Source organism: Melopsittacus undulatus, chromosome Z (genome assembly GCF_012275295.1).
Source record: "Melopsittacus undulatus isolate bMelUnd1 chromosome Z, bMelUnd1.mat.Z, whole genome shotgun sequence".
In the NCBI taxonomy this organism is placed as follows: Eukaryota; Metazoa; Chordata; class Aves; order Psittaciformes; family Psittaculidae; genus Melopsittacus; species Melopsittacus undulatus.
Window position 1 is genome coordinate 20,395,341 of NC_047557.1, and position 22,042 is coordinate 20,417,382.

At 36.1% G+C, this 22,042-nt stretch overlaps 1 protein-coding gene across 4 annotated transcripts in view; it reads right to left on the minus strand.

The window, feature by feature from the left end:
• PDE4D (phosphodiesterase 4D) overlaps nucleotides 1-22,042 on the minus strand; it is a 397,194-nt gene that overhangs the window by 176,241 nt on the left and 198,911 nt on the right. Inside the window, exon 1 of one of the 4 annotated variants that reach the window (XM_034072752.1) lies at nucleotides 3,083-3,186. The exons of the other annotated variants lie outside the window; for them this stretch is intronic. Within the exon in view, the coding sequence (XP_033928643.1) occupies nucleotides 3,083-3,171 (89 nt within the window). The 5' untranslated portion in view covers nucleotides 3,172-3,186. Of the gene's footprint in view, nucleotides 1-3,082; nucleotides 3,187-22,042 lie in introns of those variants that run through there. 4 annotated transcript variants of the gene reach the window in all.

Here is a 22,042-nt window from a genome sequence, read left to right on the forward strand (position 1 = left end):
GTCAAGTATGACTCACTTGCACCTGGCTTCCTAGTGCTGCTTAACCTGACTTAACCTACCTAATATGACTTGCTATTTTGCCACTTTGCCCAAGATTTCAAATTAACACCACCAAATGTCTGAATTGGGTATGATGATGTTTTGGCATGCAGATTTGTCTGAAATAAGTCTGAGTGAGACTCAAAACATCATTTTAATGGTGAAAGAGACATGGCATATTCTGAATTACAGAATTTCTGAGCTGAATATAAAATCAACTGTGTGACTCATCATGTTCACTAAAAAAGTCCACACTTGTGCACTCAAATATTTTAGTTCCAAGACAGTGTTGAATAACTAATTAAAAAAAACCTAATCCAGTTCCAGCCTGCTGGGATTCTAATCCCTAATAAATAAAATAATAAACTTTAACCTGTTTTCTATTCGCATTTCATGGAACGGCTTATAATAACAAAAAAACCTCAAACATTATACTTTGCTCACTAAGAAAGCTTTGACATCATTAAGAAATCCCTCTTAGAGAAGGGATTCCTGAAAATTGCACTTTGAGACAAAGATTCCACTTTCCAGCCCAGCTCCCAAGGGCTTAGTGGCTTGGAGTACAATTATCTGGCAGTAGGGAATCTGCCTCCTTATGTACTAAATGCCATGAGCAGCTGGCTGCAGAAGCTGTCTTGGCAGTAGCTTCAGCCACATGACCATCCCTCTGGTCCAGGGAAATACGCCAGATGGCAGCCAAAGAAGAAAAACAGAAAGAAAGCAGAGGAAGGAACAAAAGAAGCTCACACAAAACAACAAAGAACCTTTCTTTCTTTCCCCTATGAAGAGGAAAGTTTCATGGTTACTGTCTCAGGAAATGTATCTTTGTAGGAAACCAAACAAAGAGGTAGTTCACTGACACTGCAGTAATTTAACTACCTTATTAATTCTTTGATTACCCAATTTAATGCACATTATTGCCAGCATAATGTCTCCATAACACCCATTTTACTTTGGAGCTTGCACTCTACAAAAGTGTCTCCACAAACAGGTTTTACCCAGCAGATTTTCACTCTGAGTTCTTCACAACTCCTTCATTTTAAAAAAACTTAAGGATCAGCCAGCCAACGAGGGCAGATCCTGCTGCCTCCAACAGATCTTCTAAGTGGTCCTGAGGACCTGTCATTAAGTCGGTTTGAGTTTAGCATCTAGCAGAATTGAGTGTCATATAACATGTTCTTATTCATACATCTCAGTTCTGTGCAGGAAATTTTGATATGTGCTTTAGTTCTTCATCCATGTGTGACAGGATTTAGAAGTCACAAAGAAACCTTGTGTCTCCATCCACTCTTCAGAGGTCTTGGGAGGCTCTGAAGTGTAACTGTGCTACTATTAAGACTCAGTCATATATAGTGGTATTTTCCTGAGCAAAGCTGAATGCAGGAGGAAACATGACTTCCGTCTGCATTTCAGTAAATGAGGTGTGCTTCATTTTAGAGAGACTCAAGGCTTTAAAGAGGGAAAAAAAACCCCCAACAAAACAGGAAAAAAAAATAACACCAAAGGAAAAGAGGTGAGCTTGTCTGTGGGTTCTGGAAACATAATAAAGATTAGCAAGCATTTTGTTTCTATTGGACTTGAAGAATGTTCATGTTGCAGAGTGGGATGGGCACACTTCCCTACAAAACTAAACAGTTATTTTCCAGCCTGCAAAAATATAATGAAATTGTGAAATGGTTTGGCCGTTTCCTGACTTTCCTTATCTGGGAAGTACCCACTCATGGCCTTGGCTTTGCATCTAATACTGTGAATACTTGCAGTTCTGCCGTATAGTGAATCATCAGTGAATTGGTACTAGTTCCTTTGGTCTGCTATCCTGTTTTTGCTCAGTCCTATTTGTTGAGGCTGTAAGGTATGGTTTATTTGATGGAGCAGAAGAGGAGGAACTCTAAAGTGACTGCACTGCATTCTAGTTTTCCATAGAGAAATTGAGCTATCTCCAGGAATACTTTTTTTCCTACTCTGGGAAAACTTGGATTAGCCTGCCTCTTCCACCTTCTGAAAGATGCAAAATTCAGCAGTTGCTGATCAGCAAAGAAACTCAAGTCACTCTTCGACTATAATGGGGCATCAGTGTACCACAGAATCTCCCAGAAATGAAATGTGGAAATTAAAACACAATGATCCATTTAATCAATAGATTCTGAATATCCCACTGAAGAAACATAATGGTTTGCCTAAAATGTAGCAAAAGAAAATAAATTAAAAATCGTGGCGAACATCACAATTTAAAATGAGATTATGAAGTAGAAAAGCATGGTTTGCTAAACAATGTTCATCATGGAAAGCCTGGATGGTACTACCAGGTATTCAATTTTAGAAACCAAAGCTCCTTGACATCAGATAGTTGAGTAACGTGAGTAGAACTGTCAGTTGACATAAACAAGGTTATTAAATTACATAGGGACTGAGTACTGTAAAATTCTGTAGTGGATTTCTAAATATAACCTACAGTGTGAATGGAGCCATAGCAGTGACATGGCAATATGTATATTAAGGATTTTTAATCCTCTTCTATCAGAACTTGTTAAATTAAATAGTGACAACAGTAATGGCTTACATTCAATAAAACAACTATGATCCAGGTTTTATAAAATCATCCTCAACCTCATGCTAAAGCTCCTGAAAAACAAACATGTAACATTTTCTCTATGATAAGACAAAATTCACTCACACCTCTGGATTTTAGATAAAAGTTCCTTGCTTTTTTTTTTATTAACAAATTTTAAGACTATTATCACTTTGTTAGATTCCAACATTAGACAATGTGCTATATTTATGTAAATTAATAATAAAAAAATCATATCCTATGCCACTTGAAATGCTACATATCCACATGCTACTTGAAATATTTTTTCCAGTCACACAGAAACAATTCATATTTTCCTGATATACATTTTCAGCAAAACCTTTAGCAACTCAAGAGTCACAATTAATACATTTCCAAATTTTTATGTACTATAATCCTACAGAAGAGTAAAAAAGAGCCACAGCTGCAACGGTTATCACTGTCAATTGCACCATAAGCCACTGGATGAGATACCTGTAGGACTTCAAAAAGCGAAATCTCATCTTATTTCTTGGAGATGGACGAGGGATATAGGCTCCAAAAGGATCCCACAGGAAGGCCATTGGCAAAATCAATTCTAAAATGGTCTAAAAAGTATATCCCTGAGGGGAAGAAGGACAGTTGTGCTGGAGGTGCCCTGCAGTAGTCATGAAGCACTTGTAACAGTGTAAGGGAACGTCCTTTTCCTATGGTATGCTTTGGCAGAGATGGGGCTGGCTGAGAGTACAGGCTAGAAGGGATAACTGGGATTTCCTGCTGCATGAGACTTGCCCTTTGCATGAGCGTTTTCTATATTCAGGGCTCTTATCGCATTATTCAAGTGAGAACTCTTACGGTAAACCCTTGGATAGTTATAGCAACTACTAAAGAGCAGAACTGTAAAGCTAAGACAGACCAGAAATAGCCAATGCTCTGATTATTCACTGCTGCCCAGACAAAAGCCTTCAAACTCTTAACAGTCTGTTGAAAGTATTTAAGCATTTTTAACATAGATTACATTTGAACAAACTGCTTTAGCTGACATCAGACAGCTGAGGCATATGCAAAACAAAAAGAAAAAGAAAAGGAAAAAAAAAGACCCCCCCCAAATAAAAGCCCAAACCAAAATCCACTATGTCCCCCAGTGTGTCCCTCCAGCACAGGAAGGAGCTAGTAAAAAGGGAGTATAAGTGCTACTGAAAACATGGCCACAAACCCCTCAATTGTCTCTTTGTTTAATTCTTAACTCTCTCCAAGTGTGTCTTCCTTCCTCATAGTTTCTGAAGAGAATCAATTTATAACATTAAGTAGCTTTTCTGAAAGGGCCTAATCATCTACGAGAGATTAGCCACTCTAAGAAAGTATGTCTCAGACTTGCAGATAATTTTCAGGCTTCTTTGCAGCTTTTCTCAAAGACATCACTGCCTGTACTGAATTACCACAGTGACTTTGAGAACTGACTTCAGCTCCCTGCTAACTGGGGTCATTCCAGTTTGTTGTCTTTTGTTGATTCCTTTGCTGTTTAGGGATTTTGGGGATTTTTTTGTTTTGTTTTTTTTTTTTCTTAATTTTTCTTAATTTTTAATCCAAGCCCCCACTCTTGCATGCATCTGTTTCAGTCAAGTGCTAGTAGCACAGGAGGCAAGCAAGAGCCTACAATTCAATTCTGACACCAGCTGAGGTCATGCCACAGAGGCCACCATTATTTCCTCTAACAGTTCTTAATGTGGCTATGATTTCCCAGCAGTAGTAAGCACAGGATTCTCTGGTTCAGGTTATCTTTGAAACAAAACTAACCCAGATAGTTTTATTCATAAAGAAGTTGATGAATGAGAAATTGAGTATTCACCCAGAGCAAGGTTACAAGTGAAAATTTAGTATTACACAGGGCTTTACTGAAAAAGGTCAGAGAATTAGAAAAATAGATTTCCAGACATAAAATATGTCTATCAGTCAATTATTTGATGAAATGTCTTATTTTCATGGTAAAGGATAGTATGATATATTCTTCAGAAAAATTATAAATATAACATAACTGGTTATATTTTCTCTCTGGAGAAACCATTTCTCTTCTGTTACACTGACAAATAACTACAGGGTCAAATGACTATAAGTCTCTTCACAACATGGAATGAATTTTGCATATATGGGATTCATAGCCAAAGTCACTGTTTCCAGGAAAAAAGTCACATTAGTTTTGAGCAGTTTAGAGAATAAACTATATAAGTAAATTACAATAATATAGCATTTGATTTCCACAGCAATAGAATTGTGATGACTCCAACAATGACAATGGTCATGCCACCAAGTAAGGTGGTCTCTGGGTATCATAAGATATAGTGATCTTCACAATTACGATATCACTAAAATTTGAGTGGCAAAATAGATAATTTTAAAACATACCTAGATGATAATACTGAATTGCAAAAATCAATATTCATTTTCTGGCAAATAAAACCCAGATTGGCTGCATTTTTAAAATTGCATCCTAAATAATATTTCCAGGTATGCTTCCTTTTCACATTTGTTTCTAAAACAGATTTTATACAACACATTAATATAGAAACAGCATTTGGTTTTATTTAAATTTTTTAGAAAAACTCTGAACCAAACATGGTTAATATGAGCTCTCTTTCCTCCTCCTAAGTGCCCTTCTTTCACTATTACACTAAACCTTCTAATGCAGCCCACCACAATAAGGTCACAGAAATAAGCTTCTTACAAGATTACTAAAGACTAAATTTGTACCTTGATATCAAAAACACTTACTGTCACTATACACTTCCATGCAGTAGATCACTGTATCATGACAAATCACAGTGTTTGTGGAAATTCGAGGAAATGAAAGAGAAGACAACTGTAATACACCTTGACTTTTACACAGAAGTTACTAGGCTCTTCCTGCATTTTTTCAGAGAAAAAGAAAACATTTCTGAAAGCACTCAAAGGACATAAAATGATTTGAAGTTATTTTCAGGCAGTACTTTTTTTAAAATAGCTCAATAGTGTAAGTAAAGGATATCAAGTTTTATATGAAAGAGGTAAAATCAACAACTGCACTCAGTGATAACCCAGATCTCATAGAAATGCATACTGTAATAAACATTTATAAACATTATAAATCTATTCAGTGTTGTGATTGCAAATTTTGCTCTACATTTTTGACAGATATTGGGATATCAGCATTTACACTGTTAGCTGGTCAGTTTCACCACTATAGCGCACCATTATTGATGGCTTCAGGTTTACAGAAGGTATAGAGTCAATTATTAAAGAAATATTTCTTTTACTGTTCTCCCAGATATGTAAACTACATTATCCAAGATAATGTAAACTATTTAATTTTCAAACGGTTCATATAAATGAATAGCACAATAATATTTTATGTAATTAAAAATGTGAAACAAATTAATAATTAACACACAAAGCCACATGAAATTAGACTTCTTTTTTTTTCAGTTGAAGACATGTAAGTGTAAAATCTCTTGTAAGTAAGCAGGTCTGTTGATAAACATAAATATCTTTACAGACACAGTTCACTTTCCCAGTTATGTCCTGACATATTTTAGAACTCAAAGGGCTACATTTTATCCCTAAGTAAGTTCCGCTCAAAGTATCCAAAGTTCAAACAATTGCGGCTTTTGCAGCCAGGAGGCTCGCCAGTGGTGGCCAGTGGTATTTTTACAGATATCTCCACTGTACTATAAACCTGCTCCACACTTTGGGTCATATGATAGGAGCCCACTACAGCACTGGGACATATGATAGATCATGGTGTTCAACAGCACATGACAGAAGTATAGCCTGGACCTGGATACTACAGCTCCTAAGAATGTTTCGTTAAGTAGCCTCCCCATCATGCCTCAGTCTCATTAGTCAGGTACAACCTGTGACAAACTCATAGGTCAGCTCCATCAACTGCCTTTGACATGTGCCATCCTAAGCAGGTCATGGGATAGATGTTACACTTGTTAGAGCATTACACTTGTTAGAGCATTATGCCAGTGGGCACAGGGGCTGCATCTCAACCAACTGCCTCTTGAGCAACATGGGAAATTAAACAGGGCCATTGGTTCCTGTTTCGACAGATGAATTAAGAGTAGATGTAGGAAAAAGAAAAAAAAAATACACTTGAAGTTACTACTCTGTAAGTCATGGAAAGCAACGGGTCTTTCCTGCATGCCCCCTTCGTGGCTCCTGCAGAGTGCATCTGTGCTCCAGGCAGCTTTCCCAAATCCTCTGCCCTGTTCTACTGTATGCAGTGTTCTACTTTGAGAAAAAGGATATTACAGGTAGTATTGTGACAGTAGCAACACATTAACTTTGTGGTTTAATTATCATCAATTGGAAGCTCTGAACGAGTTCAAACAGGGGTCATTACAAAGGATGGAATGGTTTATATTAGTATAGGGCATTTTACAGATGCTTCTCCCAGAGCTACCCTTTCTGTTTTCAAACACTGCCTCATAGTTTAGTTGGACATTTCTAAACAAAATGCCATTGAATATTATGTAGCTAAAATCAAATATTTACTCATTATTTCAAAGAGATGGCTTGCACAATCTGAATTGTAAACAGTTTAATAATATTTATGCACATTTTATTACAAGATGTTTTTCTAGCTTTTTCTCCCCTCTCTTGCCATTACCAAGACACGAATGAAAGACAACTGAGAAAACAAGTTAGGAGTAAAGCATTTAAATATAGGATAAACTTGCATTTTAATTTTCCCTGGTAGCAATTAGAGTTTCATATGGAGCTACTTCAGTAAAAGTTTATGCTGGAAGGCTAATAATAGAAAACAATTAGAATGAAATAAAATTATTTTCCATTTTTCATTTAGTGGTTAAATGACTTGAAATTGATTTTTGTAAAATTTCTTCTAGCTTGTATTTTTATATCATTTCTGTTCAGAATGTTATACTTTCATAACACAGGTATTTATCCTGAAAGAAGTATCCTGAACACTGAAGTATTCCTTTTCCACCTGAAAAACAGAATCACCCCAGCAGAAAACATCACACCTAATTCTGACTTTGAGTATTAAAAACTGCAGTCTGAACTTTTAAACCCTCAAAAGTCGAGTACATTTTGTTCAGTCCTCCATAAGCATAAAAAAAAATGCATGTTCTGACTATTTTGTTAAGCTTAAGTAAGATTCCACCAGGACTATTATCTGTCCGCACTGCAAGTTCTTTCTGACTGTTATTACTTATCATCCCTTGTTGTCTTTAATACTTAATTCTGCATGCCTTGTTTCTGTTTAAAAATCTGGCTGCTTTGTAGGTGGCTAAATGGGAGTAGTTCTGGAAGATCTTTTCACTTGAACAAGTTTCTGAAGTGGTTTGTAGCACTGATATTATTTCCGAGATTGGAGCATTCCTAAGAATACTCTCCTGTAAGAATTTTTTGGTGATTAACAGTAACACTAATTAAGACTGAATATTGCCTGCACCCCTTCTGTCAAAAGAGAAACTCTGGAGTGTTTTTCCAATCTATTCTACTACAATTGTGAATTTGCAACAGTTTAGTTATCTCCCAGATTCTTATAAAACCATTCAATTTTGTGGAAGTCAAACAGTGTTAAAAGTTATTTAGAAGGAATACATACAAATACGTACACACAAGCACGCACTCACAATGGATTCTGTAAATAAACCGTACTGGCCTAAACAGATAGCTCCTTCTTTAACGTACATACAGACACTACCTACTATAGGTGACAGCATCAAGAAGGGAATATCAGAGTGAAAGCTAGGAGAAACCTGAGCTCAGAATAAGTTGGTTTAGTCATGAAGGAAAGGAAGCTGCTATATCAGGCAGGAATATTAAGGCTATTGAAATGCATCTAGTCAGGTTTTCCATGGAGGTTGCACAAAGAGATTTTACTGAGGAAGTTTTTTCTCTGAATTCATTGGAAACTCCTGCAGCCTCTGCAGACAGATGTTATCCTTGGTGCAGAATTATACATTCATCTATGGCCTTTACACAAGCACTGCACACTGACCTGCAGCTTAATGAGTTACAACACACAAAATCCTGTGAAAGCCACAGCTGAAAGTATTAATTTTTTTAAAAAGTAGCCAGAGTAAATAACACATGGTACAGAAATTCCTGATCATTTTCCAATAAATTTTATGACCTGTACTTATGCCCCACCCCCCATCCCCCTATCCTCCCCTCCCCCCCCCCAAAAAAAAAAAAGTCTGACAAAGCAAAGAGATACTACTGTCCTAATATAGGTTGTGGTCATTACACTGCTGAAGTCAAAGCTCTTTCATTTGTCTATTCTTTCAAAGGATGCTAATATACTTCAAGGACAAATGGTGTCTCAGGAATTACTGAGAAACCTAATTTTAGTACAAATGAAATTGAAGAGCTTCTGTAAACGATTACCATGCACCTTTGACTCATGTTTGGAGCTTGGTCATTGACAGCTGATTTCACAAATAAGCAAATGTATATTTAGCAAATTACCTAGGACAGCTTTCAATTGTTCCTAGGGACATTAAACAGTCCTCTGATTCCTCAAAGACCTGTCAGAGAATAATGAATTAGAGTAATTCCTTGCCCTGAACACTTCCAATACTACGTTTTCAGAGGGATTTAAAGAACTGTTTGGCAGGAACCCATTTTACATCTAGCTGACTGCAATAGAAGTGTCATCAGAGCCACTTAGATCAGAGCTAATTTGAGAAGTCCTGCATCAGGGCAAGGGCGAAAAAGGGACAGCTTTGGATACCACTGAAATGTGAAAGAATCAAGATAAGCTTTACAGTCTACATTTTAATTTACTGAATTTACCATTAACACATATAAGCAATCCTCTTTGCATCCTATATAGTAGCAAGTGATCTTTTGTAAAGATGGAAATAGGATCCTACTTTAATGCCTGAGCACGAGAAGGTAGAATTAACACTGCTAGCATGACTTGGGAAATCCTAGTACTGAAGTCTTTGCAACTCAGCCTTGTTTGTCAGTGTGACAGTTAAAAAGCATGTGTAAATTCTCTTGATGCTCAGATAGGCAAGTTAATCTGTCTTTCAAAGACGACAGACAATATTTATAGTAAGTTCTTAAATACAGACATTTGTGTTATGCATGAAAGTCTTATTCAAAAGAAAAGAACAATTAGAAGAAAGGCATTACAGCTGCCCAGGACCTATGCTAGAGAATTGCCAAACTGTGGATTTGTTTTAGCCTCCATGAAAAATACACCCCATGAAAATGAGTAGAGTACACTGGAGATATTCAAGGCCCGCCTGGACAAGTTCCTGTGTGATGTACCCTAGGTTTCCCTGCTCTTGCAGGGGGGTTGGACTAGATGATCTTTCGAGATCCCTTACAACCCTTGGGATTCTGTGATTCTGTGAGTGGAATGGTAGCCAGTATATCAGACAACGACACTGGAAAACCTGTAAGTGTTGCCTGCAAGAAAAGAGTGGAGGTAACTTTCTTGTCTAAAATACACAAACATTGATTTAAAAAGCAAGCTTCCTCTGAAGGGCCATCATTTTCTTGCATAAACTAACTGAACAGACAAATTACACATTTTACATTCAAAGCGAACTTCATTTGTGAAACTACTTATTATCCAGCTGGATATAAAAAGAATTTCCTTATTTAACAAAATAGATGCCAAAGTAGGAAACTTAGCTATTTAACCCAAACTAAAAAGGAAATCAGTACCTGAATTAGGACTGGAATCTTGCTTAACACATGACTCTAATGTAATCAAAACCTGTAATATCAACAAAATCTTTAAACAATGAATTTTACTGTAGTTAGGAAAAAGTATTATACCTTTTATTATTTTTTCAGTATAATTTTACACATTAATTTCCTCCTTAGGTCTCTGAAAATTAAAATTGTGATAATTTATTCCCTTATCTTCAGTGACTTATTTAATTCCACAATCCTAGCACAAGAATGGCAATATAAGATGACAAGAACAGTTTAATTTAGATTTTGTATATGAAGTACTATCATAAAAGTTCCTCACATAAATAATGAGTATTACTTCACGGGAGAGGATGAAATAAAGAAGTGATGCTTGGCACTGCAAGTTACTAAAAAATGCCGAATAGATTCAAAACTAATATTAGATCATTTGTTGTTGACTGAAGAAAATTCAGTATGATGATTTAGTGAAGATTTCCTGACTCTAATAAAAATTTACACAATACCGAAGCATAATGTTTTTGGTCATTTCATGTTCAGAACACATCAAATTTACAAATAATGCTGTAAAGTTATCAAGCAACACAGTCTTGGACCACCTGCTCCAGGTGTCCCTGCTGGAATAGGAAGTTGGCATCAGAGGTGCCTTCCTGCCTGAGTGATACTGGGATGCTGTAAACCTATCCAGCTTCCCATAGGTTTTGAGATCATGAAAGCTATGGATTTTGGAAGTGCTTTAACTTACTTGCAAAGCATTCCTCTCTCTCTGTAAACATGCTTTCATGCCCTCTAGTGTTCAAGATAATAAAAACTTTTTCTCTCAGAAAATACATCCAAAATAAAAACACATCCTTAACTAGGTCATTCTTCTGATAAAAGAAATAGTTCAGATTCTGATCAAAAGAGAGACAAAGGGATCTGCTTGTCAGGTTAGTCGAACTTTTAGTAAGACAAAATAAGTAGCAAATTCGAACTTTTGGTAAGACAAAATAAGTAGCAAATTCTAACATACAATGGTTCAATGATTTTTGCTAAAGTAATGAGCAAAACACAGCAGTATACTGAGGGAGCTGTTTCTAAATGAAGCAACTTCTGGGTATCTTGCAAGAGAAACTTCACTTGAAATAGGCAGTAAGCTGCTTATCAGTCAGGAAATTCACAACGCACAAGGAATTGAAGCTATAGTTCAATCACAAACTACCACAAATGCTTCACTTGCTAAATATAAAGAAAAGAATTCTAAACATTTTCATAGAAATAATTTGTGTACGTTAACAGGACTAAACACTAGAAGACTTTTTACAGAAGAGGGTGAACTTTCACATAGAGAGGCAAATGATAAAATATCAAACTCTAGATCTACTATCTTGTTTTGCATGATCTGTTAGGGAATACTAGTGACCTATTAAATGTTTTGAAACACTAATTCAGACCCCCATTTTAACTGGAAAAAGTGTAATGGTAAGAAAACACATAAAGAAAAGATACCTATCATAGCTATCTTCTGTCAAAAAAAAAAAAAAAGAGAAAATTCTTACTGCCACAAAAGTATTTTGGCATTCTGATCTAGGGCTCTTTAGCTTGTTTTGTCTGTATTTCTGCTTTTGCCACTCTTTGAATAAATAATCTAAATAATTGCTGGAGCAGGCACAATGAACCACAGGCTCCTAACCCAGCACTTGCATTATCAGTAGTTTGAAGGATTACTCTTCTACTGACTCAGTTATTCAGTTAATATTTAAATATGTTAACCAGATTAGACCAAACCCAGTAGAAGACAACCTTAATCAGAAAACATAAATGCACAAGGTTTATTAGTGTCTAAGAAATCTAAACATATGGGTTCAATTTCTTTGAGCAGGAAGACATGGGACTCCCCCAAACTGAATTATCTGATCACTAGGAAATTACATAAGCAGGTCTAACAAACACTAGCTTTCAAGCATTACCAAATATAGACAGAATTTCACACAAAATATACATATAAGATAACCTCTCCTACACCATCAAAAGGTTCATTCAGTGTATGTCTCATCTCCCTCAGTGGCCAAAAGCAAATGACTTTCAAAAAGACTTTTAGACATAGTACATGGCAATTCTTCCTCTCAATACATTTTTAAAGGACAGTGCATCTGTGTAGAAAGATGCTGAAGTACCTGCATTTTGAAAGAAGTACGTACTCATCTCTCAGAACAAAACATAGTCCTTTTCGCACCCAAAATGCCTTAGAACTCTGTAGATATTAAACACTATACCATGTGTGGTCTTCCTTTAAATCTGCAGGCTGGTGCAACAGAAGGTTAAAAGCCTCAACTAACTGAAGCTACACTTCCTGTGCACTAAAAGCACACAGACAGACACTGCAGATTAGATGCCAGTAACACATTCCTTTTTTCTTCCTTTGAAATGGTTTGTTCTCCTAGCCATCATCAGCTGTCTGTATGGTGAGCTCAACTGATCTTCAAGCTGCTCTGACAGTATTGACTAGCCTGTTGACTGCAGTAGCTCCAACAGCTGTCATACATGCATATATCACTTCTTTATACAGACAGCTGTCCTAACCTGGAAGGAAGTCTCTTCCCCCGAATTTTAAGGGCTTAAAACCCTCAGAAAATAGAGCTTAGACTACATTTTTAAGGGAGCAAAATGCCTAGATAGCTTTAAAAAAATAAGCTGTGTACAACCCGAAGTCCTTAATATAATATTCTATCTCAAATATATGTGATTGTAAGGCAGGACTCGTAAAAAATATAACAATTCAAAGTAGAGGTGATTCCAGCAGCAAAGCTGATTTACCCCTTGTTTTCCCAAATGAAGACTCTTAGTAACTGGGGTTGAAATACAGCTTCTTTTTTTAAACAGCAAGTATCATATGCAATACATAATTCTCACTCCAAACACTGACATAAATCCTCGTCATGAGTCATAATTCAGAAATCAATTCAGCAGCCTGGGAACCAGTCCACCAGTAACAGCTCTTGCCCATTAAGAAAGAATCAAATCCTGTGTGCACTAAAGCAAAAAGGTACATTTCCAAGTTATTTCACATCACACAGTTTCACAGTGCTTTGCACGAGGGCAACCCTTTGTCTCTGGTTGCTCAATGTTCCTGGGCATGCAGTATCCTCATCCCAGTGGCATGAGGCATGCTACTACCTCCCAGCTCCACCAAGTCAGCCCATTATTCCACCAGCCAGGACTGAGAATTTCACTTATCATGGGGGGGAAAAAAAAGGAGAAAAATCCTCAGAATCAAACCTCCTCACTACTAAATTCTTAAAAAAAAAACCCAAAAAACAAAAATCCAACCAACTGAAAAAAAAAAAAAAAAAAAACAAAAACCAACCAAAACCCCAAACCAGCAACAATAAAAAATTAAAAAGCACATATAGAAATGTTTCATGGGAAGTAATACCGTTTCAGCAAGTCTATTATTAAAAAATGAGTGGAAACTGAAGGTTATTTTAAAACAAATATCAGTTTCAGAAAAGGTTCTGAAGTGGACTCAGTACCTACCTCTCATGCACTCACTGAATTGAAGAAAAATGTCATCATGCTGTTTTTCATATATTTTCAACAGATATTCAGGATACTTCTTTTAGTAATGAAAATAACATCTACCACCATTTGGCATGTTATGAGGCCACAAGAGAGAGACTGCCTGTAGGGAAGTCAGATACAAATATGCATCCATAACAGCCATTAGCTTTTACAGGAACATGTAAACACTGGGTTTGTATGAACATTGTTTTTACTCCAAAAGTTCTGAGTAGAAAGTTGGAGTAGATCTCACCAGAATATTTTTTTCTTCATTTCAGAAAGAAAATATGAGAAAGCATGAATGGGAACACAAGGGGAAAAGGATAAGTAGTACACATTCCCTGAACAGACAAATATAGTTGATGTACTGGGTAATCTTTGTGAAAAAGCTATTAACCTAGTGCCTCTTTGCATTGTACTTCAGGTTATAAAAACAGATCATATTGTCTTGCATTATGCTGTCTTTTACTTAGTGGTACAGCAAATTGTGACTTTATAGTAAACATGCTTGTTCCTTAGTTTCACAAGTGAAATTATATAAAATACAGTACATTTGCTGAAGCAGATAAATACAGCCTCCTTGTTCAGAAGTGATTTAGCAATGCTCTTTCATAAGAAGTCAAGGCCCTAGAGAAAAGTAGCATATCAGCCCTGGAGCCAGGTGCATCTAGGTGACCTTTTGAGCACATTGAAGTTTTAATTAAAGCCATGGGGAAAGAGAAGAAAAGGACTTCACAGAGAATATCATAGAATTCTGAGAAAGTAAGGAAAGGTGGAAATCTACCAGAACTGCAAAACCAGACAGGAGTTAGGGGACAAGGATGGGGGAAGTGATGTTAAAAATAGATGTTAAAAAATGTTAAAGTAAGAGATGAAAGAGGAAATATGACTAAAGAGAGCTCCAGTTTTAATCCACAAAAAAAAAATATATGGGGAAGAGAGAGAGGTGATTTCCCTCTTCTTTTTTTTTCTTTCCTAATCATTGAAGAAACTGCATTATTGCCATGTGCATATTTGAGTCAGAGATAGACAATGTTCTGTATATCCAACACTTTCAGGAAAAAATTACTTTTCTCTCATAAGAAAAGCAGTCTTGGTGAAAACCCATACAAAAATCTGAGCTCTTTGGCCTGATTTACCTGTGATAGGCTATGTGACTTCTGCTATACTACCTTGGGAATTAGAGCTAGGCTTTTACAACTGCATTAATTATTAAAGGATATTCTAAGCTTCTATTTTACTCATACTAAAATAGAATAAAATACCAATACTCTTAAAAACAAGTAAAAGGAAAATACAGATCTGAAAGTTTGTAGCAGTGATCTTCAACTTGGTTTCATAACAGGATTTCTTTTTGCCCTGTCTGCAAGGTAAGTCAGAACTTTTGCTGCTCAATATTCTTAAGCTATGTAGAAGTTAAGCGGCGATTATATAGTGTATTGCAAGGTTACATTTGAATAAAATGTTAAGCACTGTGCTGATTTGCAACATTAGTTGCCAGTACACTAAATCATTTTTACCAGCTCCACAGTTCTGGAGAACAGACAATATTTAGTTGAATGAAAAAAAGATATTTTGGAAATTACTTCAATGATATTTCTGTAAAATGACAGTTGACTGTAACAGATGAAGCTGAGTCATCAGTCAATCATGGCTGAAATCAGGAAGTGCAGCTGTAGAGTGCATTGATTTCATGTCTGTTAGGCTGTTAAGAAAGCTTCAAGACTTTTTACCCTTTCTGATCAGGTTTTGACTCACTATAGGTATTCTAGTATCATTTAATAATTTGATATTCTTTATAGCAAAAGGCTTTAATGAGTTCAGATAGCAGGGCTCTTCATCTTTTGTTAACTTTTCTGCTCATTAAAAGCTTAGCTATTTTAAATATTTTTAACCATAAAATTTTCTGATGGATTTGCTTTAAGAATCTGCTGTAATGGACATAAGTGAACAAAGTGTTGTTTTCCTAAAATACCAGTCTTTTGCTGTCTGTAGAGCTCTTTCCAAAATGTAGGTAGATTTGCTATGCCTATGTACACTATCCATTCACTACCTTATTCTAGGAAAAACCTCAAATCTAATAAATTGTCACTACTGTTAGTATTTTGGAGATTTGGAGATTATCCTGTCTGATATGGGACAGACAATGTCACCACAAGAATAGGTGAAAGCAGAATGGCCCACTGCAGTTTATCAGAACCTAGCCACTTGGCAACTGATGAGACTGCCAAATGAAACTAATCCTGTAAATGCTACTGAGTTTTACCCCACAGCTGTATTGGTATAGCCATTTCTTAACAAGAGTAACACTTTTCAACTAACTTCAAAACTAAAGAGGAAGTTAAACTGCCATTCGAGTAGTAACGCTGCAAAATCTCACTAGTTTCTCTTACAGCATCTTGTAAAAAAGGTACATATTCTGTACAGGATGGCTCTTGATTTGAGTGCTACCATGAGTTCTGAAGCTGATAATGCCTCTAGTATTGCATACTGGAATAAATCTTATTTAAAAGATTATCTTATTTAATTTGTCATATACTGAAACTGCTCTCAAGAACAGTCATTAGAAGAGTGCCCTGGTATTTCAAAGTCAAACATACGTGGTCTACCTCCTATAGTCTGGTAGCTATGATTGATATTAAGTCTTCTATTTTAACAATGATATTACAGTCCATCAGCAAAAGCTTCTTATTTAGATGCAATAATAAACATTATTTTTTAACATAATTGCTTCCACTAATGAATAATTTACATTGAACAATTTAAATGTTCATGAAGAACCACACTGCAAAATATTTCATTAAAAATTATCAAACTGGCATAAGAAAAAAATACTTTGTTTTCCAAGATTGTACTTAGATAAATACTTAAGAGTCAAGTTTAATACAATACAGAGATGTTAGTAATATCAGGCAGTTGGCTTCTGTGTGGAGAGCAGCACACTACAACCACTTGATGTTTGAAGTCTGATTTCTGTTCTTTTAATTCACCATGCTTTGCATAGCTTTATTTTACAGCCTTACGATTATTTCCTTCATAATAGACTACTTTTCACTTAATCAGAACAATTACGTCATAGTCACATAAAGTGTTCAGGCCGACCAAATAATTGTATCAGACAGTTTATGTACTTAATGTATTCGCAAAACTGCCTGCACACGACAGACTGAAGAAAGTGTTCCACAGCACACTTGTGCCCCAGACCCTTCACCAGCTTTGTTGCTATTCTCTGGACAAGCTCCAGCATTTCAATGTCTCTCTTGTAGTGAGTGGCCTGGAATTGAACACAGGATTTGAGATGCAGTCTCAGTAGTGCCCAGTACAGGGAAAAATCATGTGATTAGTTTCCAAATAATAATCTTGTTGACCAGTTTACTATCCATTTCCAAATTCTTGGTACATCCAGTTCTCAGTCATTCCTTGCAAATAAGGGATTGGGATAAGGCTTGTTTGATTTTTCGTTTTTGAAGGGGAGTGAAGGGAATTGGCCTAAGAAGTCTCTCGTTGTTCTAGTTCTGAAATGCAACAGCATGATGGCAGAGACTAATATGGCACTTGAGACTTAGGATGGACCTATCCCAGACTAATTATCATAAAGTTTGCTCTTTCTTATAGAGACAACATATCCTGGTTGCTGTGATAGACCAGCAGGATAGGTCCCATTACAGCTGTCAGCTTAAGGATGGTATGTTTAGTGACACTCCTGGTATTTCCATGTGTTTGATGATATTTCCTTTGGGAGATGTTATTTTGTGATAGAGCCCACACTTCTAACAATTTTATTTCGTGAAGCTTAACAGTATTTCCATAAAACCTTAAAAATGCACTTTACAGAAATTCATATATAGCTTCTCTTTGATAAGTAACATTTCTTTGAAAGATCTTTTTATTTCAGAGAGCTGTCATACCACATGTTTCAGCATTCATTAGTACTAGGCATGTCTACCCCTCTGCATTTACTTTCTCATCAGTCAGGTAAGAACTTATCTCCAAGTTCAACAACTGTGATTGTTATTATCACTGGTTATTAGCTGAGTCATCATAGTACCTTGGAGACTTCAAAATTAACTAGAACTCCAGTTTGCTATGAAACAAGCATATTCAAATCACAGGCAGGTTTTATATTAATTCAAAGTTTTCCAGTGGTTGTATCAATCCATATTGATGGCAAAAAGTTGCCTGTGTTTATTAAGGTTGATATATATGTTTTCCTTCTTTCCTTATTCTTGTTATTTTTTTTTCAGAAAAATATTGTGTTTTTTGAAGTGACTTTATGTACACCTTGAAATTCAACAGAATTAGGGTTTCTAAACTTTCTTGGTTTGCCAAGCTCATAGTTCAGAATTATCTATTTCTGCAGTATCACAGAGGCATAAAATACACTGATAAATGTCTTACAAGTACATGAAGATATATTAATGTTCCATTCTAATATCAGCAACATTTTAGGAACCACTGTTGACAAGTATCAGAACAATATATCTGAATGATGCTTAAGTGACAAGAATAAGTTCACTATTTCATTAAAAAACAAAGTTTGAAGAGACCATCAAATCATCATCTTATATGCCATTCAGAGATTGTTACTGCCTAATTACTAGAGGACTTGAGCCAAAGCAAAAGAAAGGTGCATCTAAGCAGCTGTTGTAATACAGAGGACTGCATTTTTTAAGTGAAGTTTTATGTCCTGCACAAGTTTAGTGAACTAGCAAAGCATAAACCCCTCTTTTTCTTCAAATTATTGTATCACAAAAAAAAAAAACAACTGTGATAATTTACCTATGACAGAGAAAAACACACTAGTAAAACGGAGCAGCCTCTTTAGAAGTGACTGTAATTGCAAGTAATCATATGACTTAGAAATTGCATAGGATAGTATTGAAAATCCACTTGAAAATAAAATCCTGCCTTTAAAAAAAACCCACTGTTGTTCTGGTTTTGTTTTGTTTTTGCTTTTTAAAGGCAACTTAGCAAAATCTTGTCTATAAGAAGATGAAAAGAAAATTCATTTCCATTTTAGGGCTACTTAAGATAGTCAAAGCACTATAAGGCAGATTGCAAAGAAGAATGCAGGCAAGAAGTAGTGACATGAGGTTCTGAAGAGTGAAAAACAATTAAAAAATATACACTGGAGAAAGCAATTTTCTCTATGAACAGAGAAAGCCATGACAGAATGAGTTAATATGACTGAAAGTAGCTGTATGGCATAACAAGCACATCAGTATAATTCCCTAAAAATACAGGAGTAAACCAGCAACTGCCAAAGTTAGATTTGTGGCCCAGTATTACTAATCCTTAAGAGCCATTAGGTTGCAACAGGAAACCTCACACCTAGGCATGTCAGCAAAGCTAATCTTGTTCCTGAAGCAAAGAAGTGCAAATACGTATGGAAGGTGTCTTCACATTGTCTTAATACTTCTACTCAAGATACCAAGAACATATGGATGCAGAATTGGGCAGCTGCAAACTCAGAGGAGTATATGTGAAAAACAGATTGATATATTGTCCAATCTTCGATTTTGCACATACGCAACTCCTTCAATGTTAATGGGTGATATTTACCCTTATCAAGTCATGAACATGCCCCAAAATGTGTGCATCTGCTTCAGGTTTCCTGGCTTTTGTTGATTTGACTCAGTCATAAAGCTATCTAAAGGTACATTTCCATTACTAAATAAAAAAGGTAATGACGATGCAGTTGCTGTGCTTATCTATTTGCCAACATCTGTTGCTTTGTGGCTGCTTCTTATTACTTTTTTGCCAGACATTTGTTAGTTGACATCCAATAAGCTTTTCTAATAGCTGTTTGTGTTATCTTTTATTGAAAAGTAATGAAAGATTAATGAAAATAGACAATTGTGCTACAGTTTACACAAGCCATCCATACATCTTATAACTTATCAGGACTCTCACCAATTAAAGATCTCAATGGAAAGCTTCCTAACATTTTTACTTCTTGCCAGGGATTTCATTAACATTATAAGTGCATTATTTGAAAAAAAAAATATGATGGATATTCACCAGATGGCTAGGATAGGATCATATCCTATCTTTTCCATGTTGAAGGAAGTTGGCAGCTATACAACTGAATTATTGTATCACGTAGAAAATCTTAGCTGGTTTTTGCATAGTATAAAGGGAAATAAAGCGACAAACTCACAACCGCTATTCAGCTCAACCACTTTTTGAAAGCTTGCATCAGCTTTGGCCAAACCTCTAGCCTGAACAATTAAATGTATTATAAAGTGAGCAAACTTTTGATTATTCTGATGCAAGCACTATATAGAGTGATTGCAAACACTACAATCTCTAATTAGTAGAAAGACGTATAACTTCCTTTGGAATTTCTTTGGAATTTTGCAGCTACATTTTTTTTAATGCCTCTGCACTACTTCCTGTAAAGATTCTTAACCCAACAAAAATGTTAGTAGCTGAAAAAACTAAAAAACAAACCAAAACCCTGTTATCTCTTAGACAAGACTGAGGTGAAATATGGTTACGTATGTGTAACGTGCTTGGCAGACATAGAGGTAACCTTCCCCATAGCAGTCCTCCTAGTGCTGTGCTCTGTACTGGTAGCTATAAAGGTACTGATAACACACCACTGTTTAGGCTACTGCAGAGCAGTATTCACTCAGCATCAAGGCTATCTCTCCTACATTACCCCCTCACCAAGGAGACCAGGGGTGGGCAAGACCTTGGGTTCCATACCATATGAGATCTGTTCAGCAATAATAGATAAGAGAAAGGAGGAGGATTTGGAAGAATTTGTTATTATGACATTTGTCTTCTGCAACAATCTTTATGGTACTGAAGCCCTACTTCCTGAGAAGTAGTTGGATATTGATGCTGAGGGGAAGTAGAGAGTAAAATCCTTTGCTTTCCTTTCCTTCTACACACAACTTTTGCTTTTGCTTTATTAAACAGCCTTTATTTTGACCCACAAGGTTTTTTTTCCTTCTTATTTTCTTCCTTCCTGTCCAACGGGGGAGGGGAGTGATAGAACAGCTCGGTGGGCAGCTGGCATCCAGCTAGGGTCAACCCATCACAGTGTGTTAGAAAGGAGATTCTGATCATCTGATTCTAATTGTCTAGAATGGCCTTAGGTGCAGGAAGCTCTGAAAATCTTTTATCAACCATCTACTTTGATTATATATTAATATTAATTAATTTAAAAGATATTTTTCTACTAATTTCATGAATATGTCAAATTGCTTTTTTGACTCATGCAGACTGTCAAAGTCATAACATCTTTTGAGAAGAATTACTATAGCTTATATATGTGTTTCAGTTCATAGAAAGGTGCATTCCTTGATCTGTTATAGAACTGTTCCCCAGCTTTTCTGACCGGTGCTTTGTCACTAACCTGAAAGAGATGCTGAACAGTCATTATCCAGCCATACCTTTCACATTCTCTCATACTTGCCATGTTTTGTGTTTGTGTGTTTTCCTAGGCTGAAATGCCCTAACCTTTGTCCCGTTCCTCAGATTTTCATAAATCTGATAATGCTTGCTATCTTTCTCTGCAGCTTTTTCAACCTGCTTTTGAAATTAAGAGAAATCAGAGCAGTTAGGATTCAAAACGTGGCCATAACACAGGTATAAATAATAAAATAGTATTGGCTGCTTATTCCTTTCCTCATAATCCCTACGACATTTTTTTTTCTCTGGCTGGTGGTTCTGAGTGCTGAGATAATGTTTTCAGAGAAATATCTGTTAGAACACCAATATTTTGTTCCTGAATGGAACTTGGTAGTCCAGAGCTCTAAAGTTCAAATTCTTTTTGCTGTATGCCTTACTTTGTGTTTATCTGTGTTTAGTTAAATCTGCTACTTCATTAGATATTCAGCACACTGAGATCCTTCCTGAGCCTGTTTCTGTTGGTACAGGAGGAATATAACCACTATGTTGTCATTTACCAGCCTACAAGTTCTCCCCTAATAGCTGCCTGCACAGCTGCTGACCTGTTTAAATTTACACAGTCTATTCCTCCTTTCTAAGCTCTCTGTGCTTATCTGTACTGAATTTCATCTAGATTTGATCTTGGCTATCCCACTAAGCCTTTAGAGCTCCCCTCAGATTGCCATTTTGCAAGTACTTCCTATTTCATCACTTCAATCAAGATTTTCAAACAAGTTCACTTAATTCACCCTACTTGACATTAAATGTTTGCTATTTTCTGAAAAATCTGTTTAAACCAGCTGGATTGTCAGACTGTACTAATTTAATCTAAAA